The sequence below is a fragment of the Gigantopelta aegis genome, chromosome 12 (genome assembly GCF_016097555.1).
Source record: "Gigantopelta aegis isolate Gae_Host chromosome 12, Gae_host_genome, whole genome shotgun sequence".
Taxonomy (NCBI): domain Eukaryota; kingdom Metazoa; phylum Mollusca; class Gastropoda; order Neomphalida; family Peltospiridae; genus Gigantopelta; species Gigantopelta aegis.
The window spans coordinates 34,506,902-34,524,724 of NC_054710.1; the positions used below are offsets into that span (position 1 = coordinate 34,506,902).

A 17,823-nucleotide genomic window follows, 5' to 3' on the forward strand; every position below is an offset into this window, starting at 1 on the left:
GAAGGGACATTCCTGAGTTTGCTGCATTGTAAAATGTTTCAGACTAATAAAACATTTCTACGATTAAACGTACATATTAAATATATTTTCTTGTTTAGAATATCAGTATCTGTATATTCAATGTGTCTCTGGTCGTCTTAATATTTGTAAGAAGCCCAAACTGGATGTTGTGTTCAAATAATTTCGTACGTACGAAAAAATAATTTAGGAAATAAAAGGAAGTTTAACCTAGTACAAATATTAGAACGATAAGAAACATATACAGCCACTAATATTTTAGGTAGAAAAATATATTTGATACGTAATTACAATCATTAAAAAAGTATCTGTTAGTCGATAACATCTTAAAAGTTGCAGCAAACTCGGGAATGTCCCTTTAATATTTGCAAGAAGACCAAACTGGACCTTGTGTTCAAATAATTTCGTACGTACGAAAAAATTATTTTAGGAAATAAAATGAAATTTAACCTAGTACAAATATTAGAACGATCAGAAACACGTTTAATATACAGCCACTAATATTTGCAATCGTTAAAAAGTCTCTGTTAGTCGATAACATTTTAAACATTGCAGCAAACTCAGGAATGTCCAAAACATTGCAACAAACTCAGGAATGTCCCTTTAAACTCCTCTAAATACCGTTATTGTTATGGGCATTTTAGTACGTTTTGTTTTTCATCCTGGTATAACTGACCTGTCACTTAGTGTGCAAACAAGCAGCCAGACTTAGCTAGCTGTGATTTTTCATGTTACAATATGTGTCATTTCTAAATAATAAAATGATGGGTTTAAAAAAATATATATTCCTAAGGGCACGGTGGCAAACCAGGTAAGGCACAGCATCATTTTTCTTGCCGTCGACACCGTAAAATTTCAGGGGCATAACGGCAAGTAAGAAGGACACCTACAACAATTGCCGTCGTGAAATTCGAACCCTGTTAAATTCGTTCTGCCCATCTCCAACTTTCTTCTTTATTGCTCTGTGAAAAAATGTAATATTTGATTTATTCCTGACATGATATACAATAGTAATATTTATTTTAGTATTAGGTTAATAAAATATAAAATTGGTAACATCTAGTATGTTAAAACATCTTGCACACAGTATTGCTATGACTCAGCTCTTCTACTCTCACATATATTGTCTTTTTAAAGAAAACAGTTATAGTTCTTGTGTTGGAACATTTCCTTCAACACTCTCAGAAACGTCTACAATTGCATATAGTAATCCCCTATGTTCTTCCACCACATAATGGATATTCTAAATATATATTGGTGAAGGTAGAAAGTGTTTTAACGTGAATATGATGGCTAGATTACACACACACACACACACACATATATATATATATATATGTGTGTGTGTGTGTGTGTGTAACCAGGTGTTAACTTATAACTTATATATATATATATATTAAAGGGACATTCCCGAGTTTACTGCAACTTTTAACATGTTATCGACTAGCAGATACTTTTTAACGATTGTAATTACATATCAAATATATTTTTCTGCATAAAATATTAGTGGCTGCATATTAAATGTGTTTCTGATCGTTCTAATATTTGTACTAGATTACATTTCATTTTATTTCCTAAAATATTATTTTTTCATACGTACGAAATTATTTGAAGACCCAATCCAGTTTGGCCGTCTTACAAATATTAAGATGACCAGAAACACATTGAATATACAGACACTGATATTCTAAACAAGAAAATATATTTAATATGTAAGTTTAATCGTAGAACTACTTTATTAGTCGGAAATATCTTACAATGCAGCAAACTCAGGAATGTCCCTTTAAACGTGTTTCTGATCGTTTTAATAGGTTAAATTTCATTTTATTTCCTAAAAAATATTTTTTCGTACGTATGAAATTATTTGAAGACAAAATCCAATTTGGCCTTCTTACAAATATTAGACGACCAGAAACAAGAAACAAGAAAATATATTTAATATGTAAGTTTAATCGTATAAATATTTTATTAGTTGGAAACATGTTACAATGCAGTAAACTCAGGTGTGTCCCTTTAATTGAGAGTTTGTTATAAGTGTGCGCGGAAATGTAAAGTTTGTGTGCGTGATAGTAAGGAATGTTTATATTATATTATATAGGATTTTTCAATATGACGAATAAAACTTTGGAACCACAATACGTTTACATATATTAAACTCATAGCACTAGTATGTTTATACTTTTTGTACTATAAATGATAATAGCCACGAAAATGTAAACGTATGTGTAGATAACTTTGTACACAAACTCAACGAAATCATACAGCCTTATTGTTCAGTTACAGTTAAGAAAGCAAATCCAAAGAAAACAATGAAAGACGCCATTAGTCATGACGATAAGCCTTGGTTTAATGAGTTGTCCAGGAAACGCTATCTTGAATACAGAAAAGCCATACAAAAGTTTAATGCAAATAAAAATAATATGAATAGAATTGAGCTTGTCCGTGCTAAACAAATATACAAGACACTACAATATAAACTTAAACGAAAATACAAATCTCAACAGGGTAATATGCTTAATTACTTAAGGAGACATAACCCTAGGAAATTCTACAAACACTTTCAAAAACGTAAGCAAGGACTAAAATCTGACTTGACAAATAACGAGTTTTTCGTACATTTTAGTAACCTTGCTTCGAATGAACCAAATATTAATAATGAGGTGGACGATTTTTTATCCACTTTTGATAAGACTTTATATGACAACGTTAAATGCTGTGTGAAATACAATAACGTAATTTCTGAGTATTTCGGGTGTGTAAACGGCTTATTGCAAGGTGAGGTGTTATCACCAATATTATTTTCTATGTATGTCAATGATTGTGAAATGCAATTCATATCAGACAATTGTCCATATATTGAAATACAAATGTTAAACATATTTCTACTAATGTATGCTGGTGACATGGTACTTCTTTCCGAGACGCCAGAAGGGTTACAGTCTATGTTAAATACCCTTGAATAATACACCACAAAATGGGATCTAACCGTTAATACAAATAAAACGAAAATAGTATTCTTTAGAAATGGAGGTAAACTTAAAGATAACGAGAAATGGGATTATGACGGTCACCAGTTGGAGGTAGTAGACGAATTTAACTATCTTGGACTGTTAATAAGTTATAATGGTAAATTTAATCGGGCACAGAAAAGACTGGCAGAACAAGGACGTAAAGCACAATGATGGATCATGAATATTTGTAATAAGAACTATTTTAACATTGAAACGAAGTTAGCGGTATTTGATACCTATGTAAATAGTGTTCTTAATTATGGATCGGAAGTCTGGGGTTTTCACTCAGCACACGACATTGAGAAAGTGCATATACAATTTTGTAAACGTTCAGCGGGTGTACATAATAGAACTTGTAATTACTTTGTTTATAGAGAATTGGGACGATTTCCACTAGCTATTATAAGAAAGCTGAGAATTTCTAAATATTGGATAAACCTTAGTAGTACCAGTAATTGCATTCTAAAAGCTGTGTACGAGGAAATGTATGAGTATGGAGATATTTGGCTAACAAATATTAAGCAGGAATTAGATACGCTTGGGCTAAGTTATATGTGGAAATCGACCCATACCCATATCAGTTTTTATTACATAATTAAAGAAATAATATTTGATCTATTTAAACAAAAATCCTACAGTTTAATAACAGCGTCGCCAAAAGGATCACTATATAAACACTTAATAAAGGAATATCAATTACAAACATATCTGACGAAGCCAATTGATTCACGTAATATAAAAGAAATAACGAAAATGAGAATTTGTACACACAGGCTAAATATTGAAGCTGGTAGGTACAAAAATATCGAGAGAACACAAAGAGTATGTACATTATGTAATATTAATGAGATTGAAGAATAAAATGAAACTCATCCTCAGTGTCCACGATACGAAACTTTAAGAAATAGATTTATTAAGAAATACTACTCCAATAACCCCAGTGTTTTTAAACTAATACAGCTATTGTCAACTACAAACAATAAGGAGATAAATAACCTTGGCAAATACTTAATACAGGCGAACAAAATGAGGGATATGCTATTACTACAAACAACTTAATATATCTCTATTTGTGTAACCCATATTGCCGATTGTTTATATATAGATATAGATGGATTGTTTTATCGGTATATGTGTATGTATTTCTGTAAGTCATTATCCACCATTGTTCCGCACTATTGTACATAATATTGTATTTCATTGTTATAATGCTGATAAGTTGGAAAACTTAACGCAATAAAGAACTTGAACTTGAACTTTACACGCGCTTTAGTATATACACTGGGGTGGCAATCATCTTTGCGCCGATGCAAGAGGAAATGAATGAATGAATGAATGAATGTTTAAGGACACCCCAGCACGAACAATACATAGGCTATTGGGTATCAAACTATGGTAAATGTAAACACAATGTGATGATCAACATCAATATAAAAATTCAACAGTTAAATTAAAACACAGTGTAAAGAACTGTGCAAAAATACAAATATCACAGTTAGATAATATTTAAAATTTATAATAAAACGCAGTATCACGTAGGAACTGTAAACTAAGTTCTGGATGGAATCAAATGATTCCATCACATTTCTCTGAACAAAAATACCTTTTCTAGTTTCTTGGAGATGAGGACACTCCACCAAAATGTGGCGTACTATCAGAGTACACTGACAGCGCTCACACTGAGGTGAAGGATCCTTCTTCAAAATAAATGAATGGGTCAAATATATATGACCGATGCGAGCACGACACAGGACTATTTCATCCTTCCTGCACTGTCTATAGGAAGACTGCCACTCTCCCAAGTCTGGCTTGGTAGAATGACGCTTGTTCGCAACCGCACCGTCCCAATCATGTTGCCAAGTGGAAAAGATAAATTCGTTGATATTATGTTTAAAATCAGTAGAAGGCAAAATATGAAGGAGTTTCCAAAGTGTCAGTTAAATCAATGTTGGAAAGCGATAAAAAGCGCTTAATGCGAAGACCAAATGTACGAATAGCATTTGGCCTTGCATCAAACAACTTCATATATTTGTTGTCAAACACCGCATCATGTGTAGGATGTTTTGGTAAAGATTTAATCTTGGTTCCATACTGCAGAGAAAGCTTTGCACGTCTAGCACCCAAACAAGGTTCGCGTGATCAACGTACAAGCTCTCTACAGGAGATGTTCTAAATGCACCAAGACAAAGCCTAAGTTCCTGATTGTGTATATATCTAGCATCTGCAAGTAAGACTTGCGTGCCGACCCATACACAATGCATCCATAATCAAGTTTTGACCTCACAAGAGATCGATACTGACGGAGTATAACCTTGCGGTCTGCTCCCCATTCCGTATTACCAATAACTTTTAAAATATTAAGAGATTTTAAGCCCTTCTTTTTAACATATTTAAGATGGGGCACAAACGATAACTTCCTGTCAAATATAATCCCCAAAAATTTAGTCTCCTCCACAACTGGAATTGGATTTTTGTCCAGAAACAACAGGATCTAAGTGAAGACCTCTTTTCTGGCAGATATGCATACAAACATTTATGAAGTTTATTCAAACAAAGCTGAAACTTACGTTCAATGATTCTCATATTGGACGATCTATAGCAAATCTGAAAATCATCGACATATAACGAGCAATCCACACCAGGTGTTAAACACTGGGAGATGCTGTTCATTTTCACAAAAAATAAAGTTACAGACAGGATGCTACCTTGAGGCACACCCATCTCCTGTGGGTGAATGTCGGACAAAGTCGACCCCACCCGAACTTTAAAAGATCTATCTTTTAAAAATTGGGAAATAAAAACAGGAAGTCGACCTCCAAGGCCCATGCCCTGGAGGTCGCTTAAAATCCCATACTTCCACGTGGTATCGTAAGCTTTCTCCAAATAAAAAACCCACTGAAACCAAGTGCTGATTATGGATGAAAGCTTCTCTACAAAACGTTTCAAATTGAACAATATGATCAACCGTGCTACGTCTAGATCTGAACCCGCATTGCACATTAGCAGGCCTTCTAGAATACGGTGGCCCGATACCCGAGGCCAGTGTTTTTTGGATTCGGGCCAGTAAAAGTTACTTTGTGCAATCCCGATGGCAAGTGGTTAAACCCCCCCCCCCCCCAAAAAAAAAACACAAAAAAAAAACAAACAAAAAAAAACAACAAACATCTACAACGTTATGTCCTACGATCATACAAAAACAAAAGAAACATCTACAAGTCACTTCTTTCGATTTGCTATCACATGCAATATTTCACTGACAAATAGTTGGCCACCAGTAATCTCTGACCTATCCATGACATCAATATACCTACTGATATAACTTTATTAAAGTTATAAAATGTAAACATTGGAAAAACAAAAGTTCATTGTTTTGCCGCCATTTTGTTTTTTTTACACTGAAATCCAAAGATTTGTTACTCTGATACTAATAATATGCAAAACGGTAACCAGTCTTTTATTAGTTTTAAAGGTTGCACGTCACTATTTACAAATACTTAAAATGTGTAAATTATTAATTTAATTTATAAAATATAACATAAATTGCAAAAAAGGTGTTTTTAGTATCATGAAATAGATAAATTTAACAAAGTACCCAAATTGCAAAATTACTAATATGGTGTGTGTGTTGGGGGTGGGGTGGGGGGTGGGGGGAGGGGGCTTAAACTGCAATACATGTACACTTTATGCTAATAAAGGTTCTTAATTGTTTCTTTTCTCTTTTTGTTTTTTGAGGGGGTGGGCAAGTTCCCATTCATAAGTAAAGGAATAATGCTGTTAATTGTTGTAATATCTCAGTAACATGGATTATTTTTTATAACTTAGGTGGTTTTAGTGGAAACAATTATTTTAAAATTTTAATAGGTACGGTAACTTTATTCTAAACTGATGAAAATTATTTGCATATTTTTCTAAACAAACCATAAAGCATGCCCAATCTGTTGTGTAAATTGACAAATTGATTAAACATGATCTCAGTATTGAAAATGGACATTAAAAAGTTAATTATTTTAATTTACTGTTTTTTGGTTTTATCAACAGTTAAAATTGGGCAAGTGAATTTTTCACCATGGCCAGTGAATTTTCAAATCCACTGGCCCTATGGCAAGTGAATTTTAAAAATATTCTAGAACCCCTGCATTAGTAAGCAATTTGTGGGATTCAAGATACCAGACAAGTCTACGACTGATCATTCGTTCTATGGTTTTACAAATGCAACTTGCCAAAGTGATAGGGCGATAACTAGTAGGATTAGTTGGATCCTTACCAGGCTTGGGAATAGGAATTATAATTGCTTTCCTCCAATCAGAAGGAAAGTCTCCAGAAATCCAGATGTTATTAAAAATATGCAAAAGAACCATCAAACATGATTCAAGTAAATGCTTTAATAACTGATAATGAATTTCATCTGGTCCTACTGAAGTATCATGGGCTCTACAAAGAGCATCCTGCAATTCCTTCATACAGAAACGCCAGTGGTACACTTCAGCATTTTCCGATGAAAAATTAATGGCTGCTGTTCAGCTTTATTTCTGACAGATGTAAAAGCATCTGTACTGAAAGCAGATGATGAATTGTGAGACAAGTTGTCTGCCAATGCATTGGCAATGTCACGATGAGACGTGACATCCGTGTCATTGACAGACAAATGATGAACTGTATTACTGGATTATTTACCTTTGATTTTACGGATCCTATTCCAGACAGATTTTATGGATGTTTGTGAATTCAACTTGGAGACAACATTTCTCCAAGATGATTTCTTACTCTGTCGGATTTCTCTGCGAGCCTTGGCCCTAGCAATACGAAATGCATCCAGGTTATCCCCAGTAGGTTCACGTTTGAACCTCTCAAGTAACCAGTTTCGATCTTTGAATGCATCCTTGCACCGTGCATGGTTTATTGAAACGCTTTGGTACTGCCGAAGTCTTAGGAATAGTTCCATCTGCAATGTCCTTCAAGATGGAAGTGAACAATGACATGGCAAATTGTTGGAGTCTAGTGCTGCACATATGCTGAAACTGACCCCAATCTGCCTTCGCCAACTTTCACATTTGAGCCCTTTCAAGCGATGGAGGTCCATCTTTCTCCAAAATAATGGGAAAGTGGTCACTACAAGTATTGACAGCAACACTAATCAGCATACGATTTATCTGCAGTAGCTGGAGATGTTGATGTTTCCACCACTTTCCTAGCTTCCTGAAATGATACGTGCCTGTCAACCTTGACCTGCTGAACCTTCTTTTCAAACTTCTACTTTGCACGTTCTCGCGAATATGCAAAGTGATTCCCATTACATTTGATACATTTAGTGTCGTTGTTACAGTTCTTGCTGTCATTGTCAAACTGACCACAACGAGCACATGTAGTTTTATTGCGGCATGTATTCTGACCATGCCCAAATGTATGACATTTAAAGCAACATAAAGGGTTTTGGACGTAAGGCTCAACAGGTACACTGAAATACCCAGCCTTAATCGAGCTTGGAAGTGTTGGTGTATTGAAAGTTAAAATTATGGTATTTGTCGAAATCAACACATTGTTTCGACGGACCTTAATTCTTTTAACAAATGTCACACCTTGTGCTGACAAATTTTCAAGAATTTCTTCTTCACCAACTCCTGCCAAATCTCGACATCTGATGACACCTTTAGATGAATTTAAGATACTATGGGCTGTCACTGTAATAGGTACATTGCAGAGGAATGTTGACTTCAGGAGACACTTTGAATGACTCTTTGGAACATTCCACTAACAATGAACCATTCCTCAATGTTTTTAAATTTTTTGGCTCAACAGCCAAACCAACCAGACCTTTCTGAATAGCAAACGGTGAAAGTTTGCCCAAGGCTCCATCAGTTGAAGAAGTAACAACCAAGAACCTTGGCCAGGATTCAGAAGACCCTACTCTTGGCTTCTTAATTGTAACATTAGTCATGGATTCTTCATCAGATGACGAAGAATCCGTAACTTTGGTGTGGACCCTTTCAGGGTCCCATCAAAAGGTATATCTTTTTTGGATCCATATATGAATTTATAATTTTATCAACCATGCCCCCACCCACCACAGAGTCCAACGATGGGACATGGTGCTGCAGATAACCAGCAGGCAGCCATGCCAGGGATACATGATGATATACTTGGGCAATAAAGAAACAATAAATCACCCAATTGACCCTAGCCACCGCCCCAAGAGATACAAATACAAAAAAGTACATCAAACAATGTTTGTTCTTTACTATATAGACAAATCAAAGGGTTGTATGCTCTCGAGCTTGGCGTAACCAGCCGATTAATCAGATCGGGCCTCCCTGACCACCTGTCTGGCTGAACTCCAAGCCAAAGTAGTGTGTTGCCAGAAAACATATCCGCAGATATGCCCCTCAACTCAACCACCAGGATCCCATCATCCAGCATTACGGGATGCACCTCACGGCCAACAAGGTGCGCCAAAAGGAGACCTGTGCTCTAGTGGCCATCCTCAAAGAGAATGTTACACCCCTGCACCACGGTGAGGTTACAGCACGCGCAGGGGATGCAAGAGGGATGGCATAGACTGGTGACGCAATCGGTAACATTTCCTGTAAAGGATTTTCTCGGGAGTGGCTCCCCTATAGCCAAAGCACGCACACGTGTACGTTTAACTTGGATATTGTAAATGCTACAGTAGTAGGTTACTAATAAAATAAATATCGAAAGAAAAATAAATCTGACAGAAAACCCCCCAAAACAAAACATTTTACCAAAATATACGATGTATCATATTACAAAGCATAAAAACGTACTTATTGTTTTTTACAGTAATGTTTGGACGATTATGTCATCATGTATGTTTTGGTGTCACTTTAGATCTGGTCTGTTCTTATTTCATGCAAATCGGTTAAACTTTAAACAATACCGACAACAATAAAATTGATGGTCGCGACCGGGCGACTGCTAATTGTCGACCCAGAGTCTGTGCGTGTGCGTCTGTCTGTCTGTCTGTCTGTCTCTCTCTCTCTCTCTCTCTCTCTCTCTGTCTGGTCTGTCTGTCTGTCTGTCTGTCTGTCTGTCTGTCTGTCTCTCTCTCTCTCTCTCTCTCTATATATATATATATATATCTTTGTCTCTCTTTCGCTTTCTCTCTCTCTCTCTGTCTCTGTCTCTTTATTTCTCTCTCTCTCTCTCTCTCTCTCTCTCTCTCTCTCTCTCTCTCTCTCTCTCTATATATATATATATATATATATATATATATATTAGTATATTTATCATCCATTAAAGGCTTTTGTAGGAGATATCGCTGGCACTATAATTTGTGATATCTCCAGCGACATCTCCGCGATATCTCGATTGGTCAAATTTTAATCACAAGACAATGTTTTGTTACGTCACGCCACTGTGTTTACAACTGTCGTAAATGAAAAGAATGATAATGGATGATAATAAACAACCCAGAGCCCCCCCCCCCCCCCCCCCCCCCGGTGCCTTGTGATATAATTTATCAGCACTCGGGGAGTATCCTATATATGTGTGTACTCTCACGTACAATAACACACACTGTCGCACTCCCATCCCACAATCATAAGTACATATATGTATGTATGTATGTTATAGAGAGAGAGAGAGAGAGAGAGAGAGAGAAAGAGAGAGAGAGAGAGAGAGAGAGATTGATATTGACTTACTTCTTGTAAACTACCCATATAGTGGGAAATGCAAGAACCAGTAAACCAGCGATCACGATCACAACGCCCCATGTAGCACTTGAATCCCTTAAGACAACCACGTGCTCTGCACCATCTTGAAATATACAGTCGTATCAGTTAACACAACGATAATATTCACTGCTATAACGCTTACAACCAAAACCACCGGCCTCGGTGGCATAGTGGTCAAGCCATCGGATTACACGTTGGTAGGTACAGGGTTCGCAGAGCGAGTTCTTAAAGGGACATTCCCTTGTTTGCTGCTTTGTAAGATGTTTCCGACTAATATAATATTACTACGATTAAACTTACATGTTAAACATATGTTCTTGTTTAGAATGTCAGTGTCTGTATATTCAATGTGTTTCTAGTCGTCTTAATATTTGTAAGAAGCATAAACTGGATTTTGTCTTCAAATAATTTCGTACGTACGAAAAAATAATAGTTTAGAAAAAGAAAAAAAAAGAAAGAAATTTAACCTTATACAAATATTCGAACGATCAGAAACACGTTTAATATACAGCCACTAATATTTTATGTAGAACAATATATTTGATATGTAATTACAATCGTTAAAAAGTCTCTGTTGGTCGATAACATCTTTAAAATTGCAGCAAACTGAGGAATGTCCCTTTAAGGGCTCAAAGGGCCACTATACCCACCTCTCTGTCACTAACAACTAACCCAGTATCCTGGACAGACAGACCGGCCTCGGTGGCGTCGTGGCAGGCCATCGGTCTACAGGCTGGTAGGTACTGGGTTCGGATCCCAGTCGAGGCATGGGATTTTTAATCCAGATACTGACTCCAAACCCTGAGTGAGTGCTCCGCAAGGCTCAGTGGGTAGGTGTAAACCACTTGCACCGACCAGTGATCCATATCTGGTTCAACAAAGGCCATGGTTTGTGCTATCCTGCCTGTGGGAAGCGCAAATAAATGATCCCTTGCTGCCTGTCGTAAAAAAGAGTAGCCTATGTGGCGACAGCGGGTTTCCTCTAAAAACAGTGTCAGAATGACCATATGTTTGACGTCCAATAGCCGATGATAAGATTAAAAATCAATGTGCTCTAGTGGCGTCATTAAATAAAACAAACTTTACTTTACTTAGGAAAGACAGAGCAGATAGCTGAGGTATGTGTTCAGAGTTTACTTCAAACCCTTCATTATTCTGCAGTCAACTTTTGTCAACGAGCTCTGTATAGCATGCTTAGTAGCAGCCTCACTTGAACGTCATGTATGCAAACGAGAAAGGTCACGTGACCACTTCCGATTTGCTGGGGTGTGGCCTAATGACGTCACGTAGCGAGCCACAACAAAACAAGACGTTTTATTTAACGACGCACTCAACACATTTTATTTACGGTTATATAGCGTCAGCCATATGGTTAAGGACCACACATCTATTGAGATAGGAAACCCGCTGTCGCCACTTCCATGAGCTACTCTTTCCGATTAGCAGCAAGGGGTCTTTTATATGCACCATCGCACAGACATCGGGTAGTACATACCATGGCATTTGATATACCAGCCGTGGTGCACTGGCTGGAACGCATCGAGCGAACGCTGTACCACTGGGCTACATCCCGCCCCCAAATAAATCACACAGATTACAATGTATTCATAAGAAGATTAGCCACTTTACGTGGAGAATATACGTTAATGCAAGAGTTGAATGTTTGTTATGGAGAAGAAAGCAATGTTTGTGATACTCTAGCCCATGGTGTTGAAAGCACAAATTATTACGTCTTAAAATGAAAAGAAAGGAATGCAATACAAATATACCAAATGGGTTTAAGAGTAAATGCATGGGCAGGGTGTAGCCCAGAGGTAAAGCGCTCATCCCTGCCGTTAGTACCATTATGTTATTTCTCGTTCCAGCCAGTGCACCATATCACGTGTTGTGTTATGTGCTATCCTGGCCTGTGCATATAAAAGGTCATGGCCTATATAACACAATTTCGTGTTTCTTCTCACCAGATGTTTGTTGAACAAGGTAGATATTATGGTATTCAAAGGTCGCAACAGAAATGTCAGATGTATATAGCAGTATAGTTTATTAGCTTTAAGCCTTCCGTCTCATAGGCATATATTTTATATACAAATCAATAACATTTAACAAGTGGTGCATAATTGTGTAATCAGAATGATATAGACGATGAATATCACTTTATTTTGAAATGTCCATTGTACCTGCAATTACATTCAATATATATTAATAAATACTACTGGCGCAAACCATTTGCGTTTAAACTTGTGCAATTATTGTCTGTTCAAAACAGAAATGAATTATGTAATATTGGTAAATATCTTAAAAATGCATTATGTTTACGTTATCGGCATATTTAATTATGCACCACTTGTGAAATGTTATTGATTTGTATATGAAATGTATGCCTATCAGCCAGAAGGCTTAAAGCTAATAAAGTACTACTACTTACGTTTGATAGTTAGCGTGAACTGAATTGTTGTAGAGTTTGGAATGGCAGTGTTGTTAACTGTACACGTGTACACGTTTCCGTACTGAGTGTTGCTGATGTTTGTCAGTGACAATAGAGCGCCTGACGAGACTGTGTTGTTTTCAAATGTCCACGAGAAGGAACATGGTGATGGGTTACACCGTGCTGTGCAGTTCAGAGTCAGATTGTCTCCTTCTGTGACATACTCAGGAGACGCAAGAGCAACATCGTGTGGACCAGCTGACAAAAAAGGAACAGAAAATGTGACACACACACACACACATATATATATATATATATGTGTGTGTGTGTGTTTGTATATATATATATATATACATATATATACATATATATGTATATATATATATATATATACACATATATATGTATATATATATATAATGAAACCTCTCAAAACCGGACCCTCTGTAAATTCCCCCAAAACCGGACATTTTTCACGGTCCTTTTTCTAAATCAGTACAAAACTTAACCTCTCTAAACCGAAAACCTCTTAACACTGGACATTTTACTTGGTTCCGAATGTCCGGTTTAGACGGGTTTCACTGTATATATATATATATATATATATATATATATATATATATATATATATATGTGTGTGTGTGTGTGTGTGTCGTGTGCCTGGCCATGTATTTCTTCTCTCTTTTTTTTTTCATAACTGACCTCGATGGCGCAGTAGCTTAGTCAGTGGACTAAAGCTAGTAGATACAGGTTTCTGAATGAATGAATGAATGAATGTTTAATGACACCCCAGCACGAAACTATATACTACTCAAAAGAATTTAAGGGTCAGACGATATTTTCGACATTATTTTCTGAATGTCAATTATATTAGCTAGACCATAATGTCACGCATGGTATTGTTCCATTTTGACGAAAGTGGGTCTAAGCAACCCATAAATGAATTAAAATCCACTGTCATTGACACTGTCGACTAGTTCTAATGGCGAAAACATGCTTACATTTGCACGTAAATTAGGGCGAAAGCGAAAGGTCTGCTAAGTGCCCATAACTTGCTTTTTCACAAAGCGCTTCATTTGCACGCTTTGCATGTGTATTCCATGTTCCCAATGCTGAATTTCCGTATAATTGGAGCTTGCGTTCGTGTACGGTGCACACTCCAAATTCGACAATGGTACGACGTCAACTGACTATCGAAGATCGAGGAAGGGCTATTGCTTGGCTTCAGGATGGCAATACGCAAAGAAATGTTGCTCTGAGACTTGGTGTCAGTAAGAGTGTCGTTGGCCGACTGTGGCAACGCTACCAAGCATGGAATTCTGTTCGAAATCGTCCACGTTCGGGAAGACCCCGAAGCACTACAAATAGAGAGGACCGCTACATCACCAATATGGCTCTACGTCAACGCACAACCACTGCACGCCGATTACGTGACAATCTGCGGACTGCGACTGGAACTCGAGTGTCTCATCAAACCATACGCAATCATCTGAGAGCCAATAATCTACGCTGCCGTCGCCAGGCTGTTCGACCATCACTCCTACCACGTCACAGAACGGCCAGACGTCACTGGTGCACGCTTCATCTGCGGTGGCAACGTGTTCAGTGGGGTCGAGTGATGTTCACTGATGAGTCCAGGTTTAGTCTCCAGTTCAACGACGGTCGGGTTCGTGTCTACAGACGTCCTGGGGAGCGCTTCGCTGAAGTTAACGTTAGAGAACGTCACCGGTTCGGTGGTGGCAGCGTCATGGTGTGGGGCGGCATCTCTATCCACCACAGGACCCCCCTCTATGTGGTGGATGGCAATCTGAATGGAATCCGCTATCTGAATGAGATTATCCGGCCGTTGGTTCTCCCAGGCCTTCAGCAGATTGGCGGCGGGGTAGTTCTGCAGGATGACAATGCCAGACCCCACCGCGCCAGGGTGGTAACGGACTTTCTCAGACAACAAGGTATTGCCAGGATGGATTGGCCAGCATATTCGCCTGACTTGGCCCCAATAGAGCACGCCTGGGACGAATTAGGCAGGAGAGTTCGGGATAACCATGCCCCTCCGGCCAACCTTCATGATGTGGGTCAACTTCTTATGGCAGAGTGGCAGGCCATTCCCCAAGAGTTCTTCAGACGTCTGATCAACAGCATGAGGCAACGATGTGTCGAGTGTATTCGCGCCAGGGGTGGATTCACACACTATTAAACGAATGTTCTAATGTGTAAAATCCATGTTTGACAACCTTCAACTTTGACAGCATGTCATGTGACTTTCTTGTATACAGTGACGTTTATTTGTGTGTTTTTTGTAAATATGGAACAATAAATTAAATGTTTGGTGTAGTTTACATCATCAATCTAATACACTCTGAAACTTATCTGGTTATAAATTTTTGACCCTTAAATTCTTTTGAGTAGTATACATCGGATATTGGGTGTCAAACTATGGTAAATCAAACAAATAAAGGGATGATCAACATCAATATAAAAATTCAACAGTCAAATAAAAACAGTGTAAAGAAGTGTGCAAAAATACAAATATCATAGATAGGTGATATTAAAATTTAGAGTAGAAGTCAGTATCACGTAAAAATTGTAAAACAAATTCTGGATGTTATGGAAATGATTCCATCACATTTCTCTAAACAAAAATATATTTTCGAGTTTCTTTCAGATGCTTACACTCCACCAAAATGTGTCGAACCGTCAGAGTACATTAACAATGCGCACACTGAGGTGGAAGATCTTTCTTCAAGATAAATGGATGGGTTAAGTAAGTATGACGGATGCGAGCACGACACAAGACTATTTCATCCTTCCTGCACTGTGTATAGGAGGACTGCCACTATCCCAAGACTGGCCAGATGGATACAGGTTTCTGAAGCCTGGTACCAGCTCCCACACAGAGTGAATTTTTAAGGGATCAATTGGCAGGTGTAACGCCACTACACCGTCTAACACTCACCAATCACTAACAATTAACCACTACACATGCCATAAATCCCAGGACAGCGTGCTGTAGCCTTATTTGGATAAATTAAGAAAATAATAATAAAACAAATTAAGTGAAATTCTTTGATGCAGTAAACAATCTGCGGTATAGAACTATTGCCTTATAAACTGAGATTACACTAAAGGCCTATTCCATTAGGAGCTATAAATATATACATATTTATATTATTATTAATTTTAACATGATTTTAGCTCTTTATACACCAACTGGGAGGAGGGGCAAAAAGAAATCTCCTCCATGTCCCTTCCCACCAACTTACTACGCCTATGGAATGCAAGATGTAATTGTACAAAATATATATTAAAATTGTCTTAAAAAAATATCTTAAAATCTCAACGTTTCGTTTAAAAACTTTAAACTTCATCAGGGGAATAAAACATTTAAAATGAAATTAAAAACAGACTGGCTATAAGTGAACAAAATATAAAACAACAAGCTAAATAAACAAAGGGAACCAATCAGGTAAAATATTAATGAAAGGGACTGATTAAAACAACAAAGGGAGTACCCAAAGCCACTGGGATGATTTTCATTTAGTCCATGTGGCCAAACTGAATTCACTCTGTGAATCTAAAGGGACTCTTGCTATGTTGAGTTTCTTTTTATACTGATTGGATACCTTCTCAAGCAGGTGTAAAACATAATTTAGTGTTCAGGTTGATTAAAGTGTGGAACTACATGAGGGCCTTTAAAAGTGTTATTGTATTTTATATTGTGACGGTGACCTAAAACGCGTGTTAAAGCGTGTGACTGTCTAACCCAGATGCTGCATTTAGTGCAAGTCAGTGAATAAATCACAAAATCTGATTGCCAATTCAGGGTGTGTTTAATGCAATTGTGTGTGCTTATCATATATAGTAAATAAATTATTATTAAAATTAAACCTGTTGCAGTTCATATAAGAATGAACGAGTCTTTGATACACAAAGGGTGATAACTGAAATATTGTTTTTCAAGATTATGATTGCAATCATGAGTTAATTCCACACAAACACAATGTTATAATTTCAATTACACTACCATGTAAAAAGAAATGATTGAAATCTTTACAGTATGAATTATAGGCCAAAACCAACTTTTCCTCAGTGCTAACTTTGATTCAAACTCCATTCAGAACCATGTACAGAGATTATTGTCACGGTCAAGGTCATTGTGAACTTGCATGGTCGAGTGATGGCTAATTAATCAACCAGTATAATTTAATTAAATAAAATGACAAAATCATATTTTTTATTATGCACTGAATATGTGCTATAGGGTGTATACTACCAAATCAAATCCCATAGACGACAATAGTAAAATATGTGGCTAAAACTCCTTCCTGCAGGACCGGCCTCGGTGGCGTCGTGGCAGGCCATCGGTCTACAGGCTGGTAGGTACTGGGTTCGGATCCCAGTCAAGGCATGGAATGTTTAATCCAGATACCGACTCCAAACCCTGAGTGAGTGCTCCGCAAGGCTCAATGGGTAGGTGTAAACCACTTGCACCGACCAGTGATCCATAACTGGTTCAACAAAGGCCATGGTTTGTGCTATCCTGCCTGTGGGAAGCGCAAATAAAAGATCCCTTGCTGCCAATCGGAAGAGTAGCCCATGTAATGGCGACAGCGGGTTTCCTCTCAAAATCTGTGTGGTCCATAACCATATGTCTGACGCCATATAAACGTAAATAAAA

At 37.3% G+C, this 17,823-nt stretch overlaps 1 protein-coding gene across 2 annotated transcripts in view; it reads right to left on the bottom strand.

Annotated features, from left to right (window-relative positions):
* Positions 1-508: 508 nt before the first annotated feature.
* The window catches only part of LOC121386718 (CXADR-like membrane protein), a 30,813-nt gene continuing 13,498 nt past the window's right edge, over positions 509-17,823 (bottom strand). Inside the window, exons 5-7 of one of the 2 annotated variants that reach the window (XM_041517711.1) lie at positions 13,146-13,403; positions 10,688-10,802; positions 509-980 (exon numbers count right to left, since the gene is read on the bottom strand). In XM_041517711.1, coding sequence (XP_041373645.1) covers positions 905-980; positions 10,688-10,802; positions 13,146-13,403 — 449 coding nt within the window. In that variant the 3' untranslated portion in view covers positions 509-904. The remainder of the gene's footprint in view (positions 981-10,687; positions 10,803-13,145; positions 13,404-17,823) is intronic. The other variant, XM_041517712.1, reaches the window with a different exon arrangement.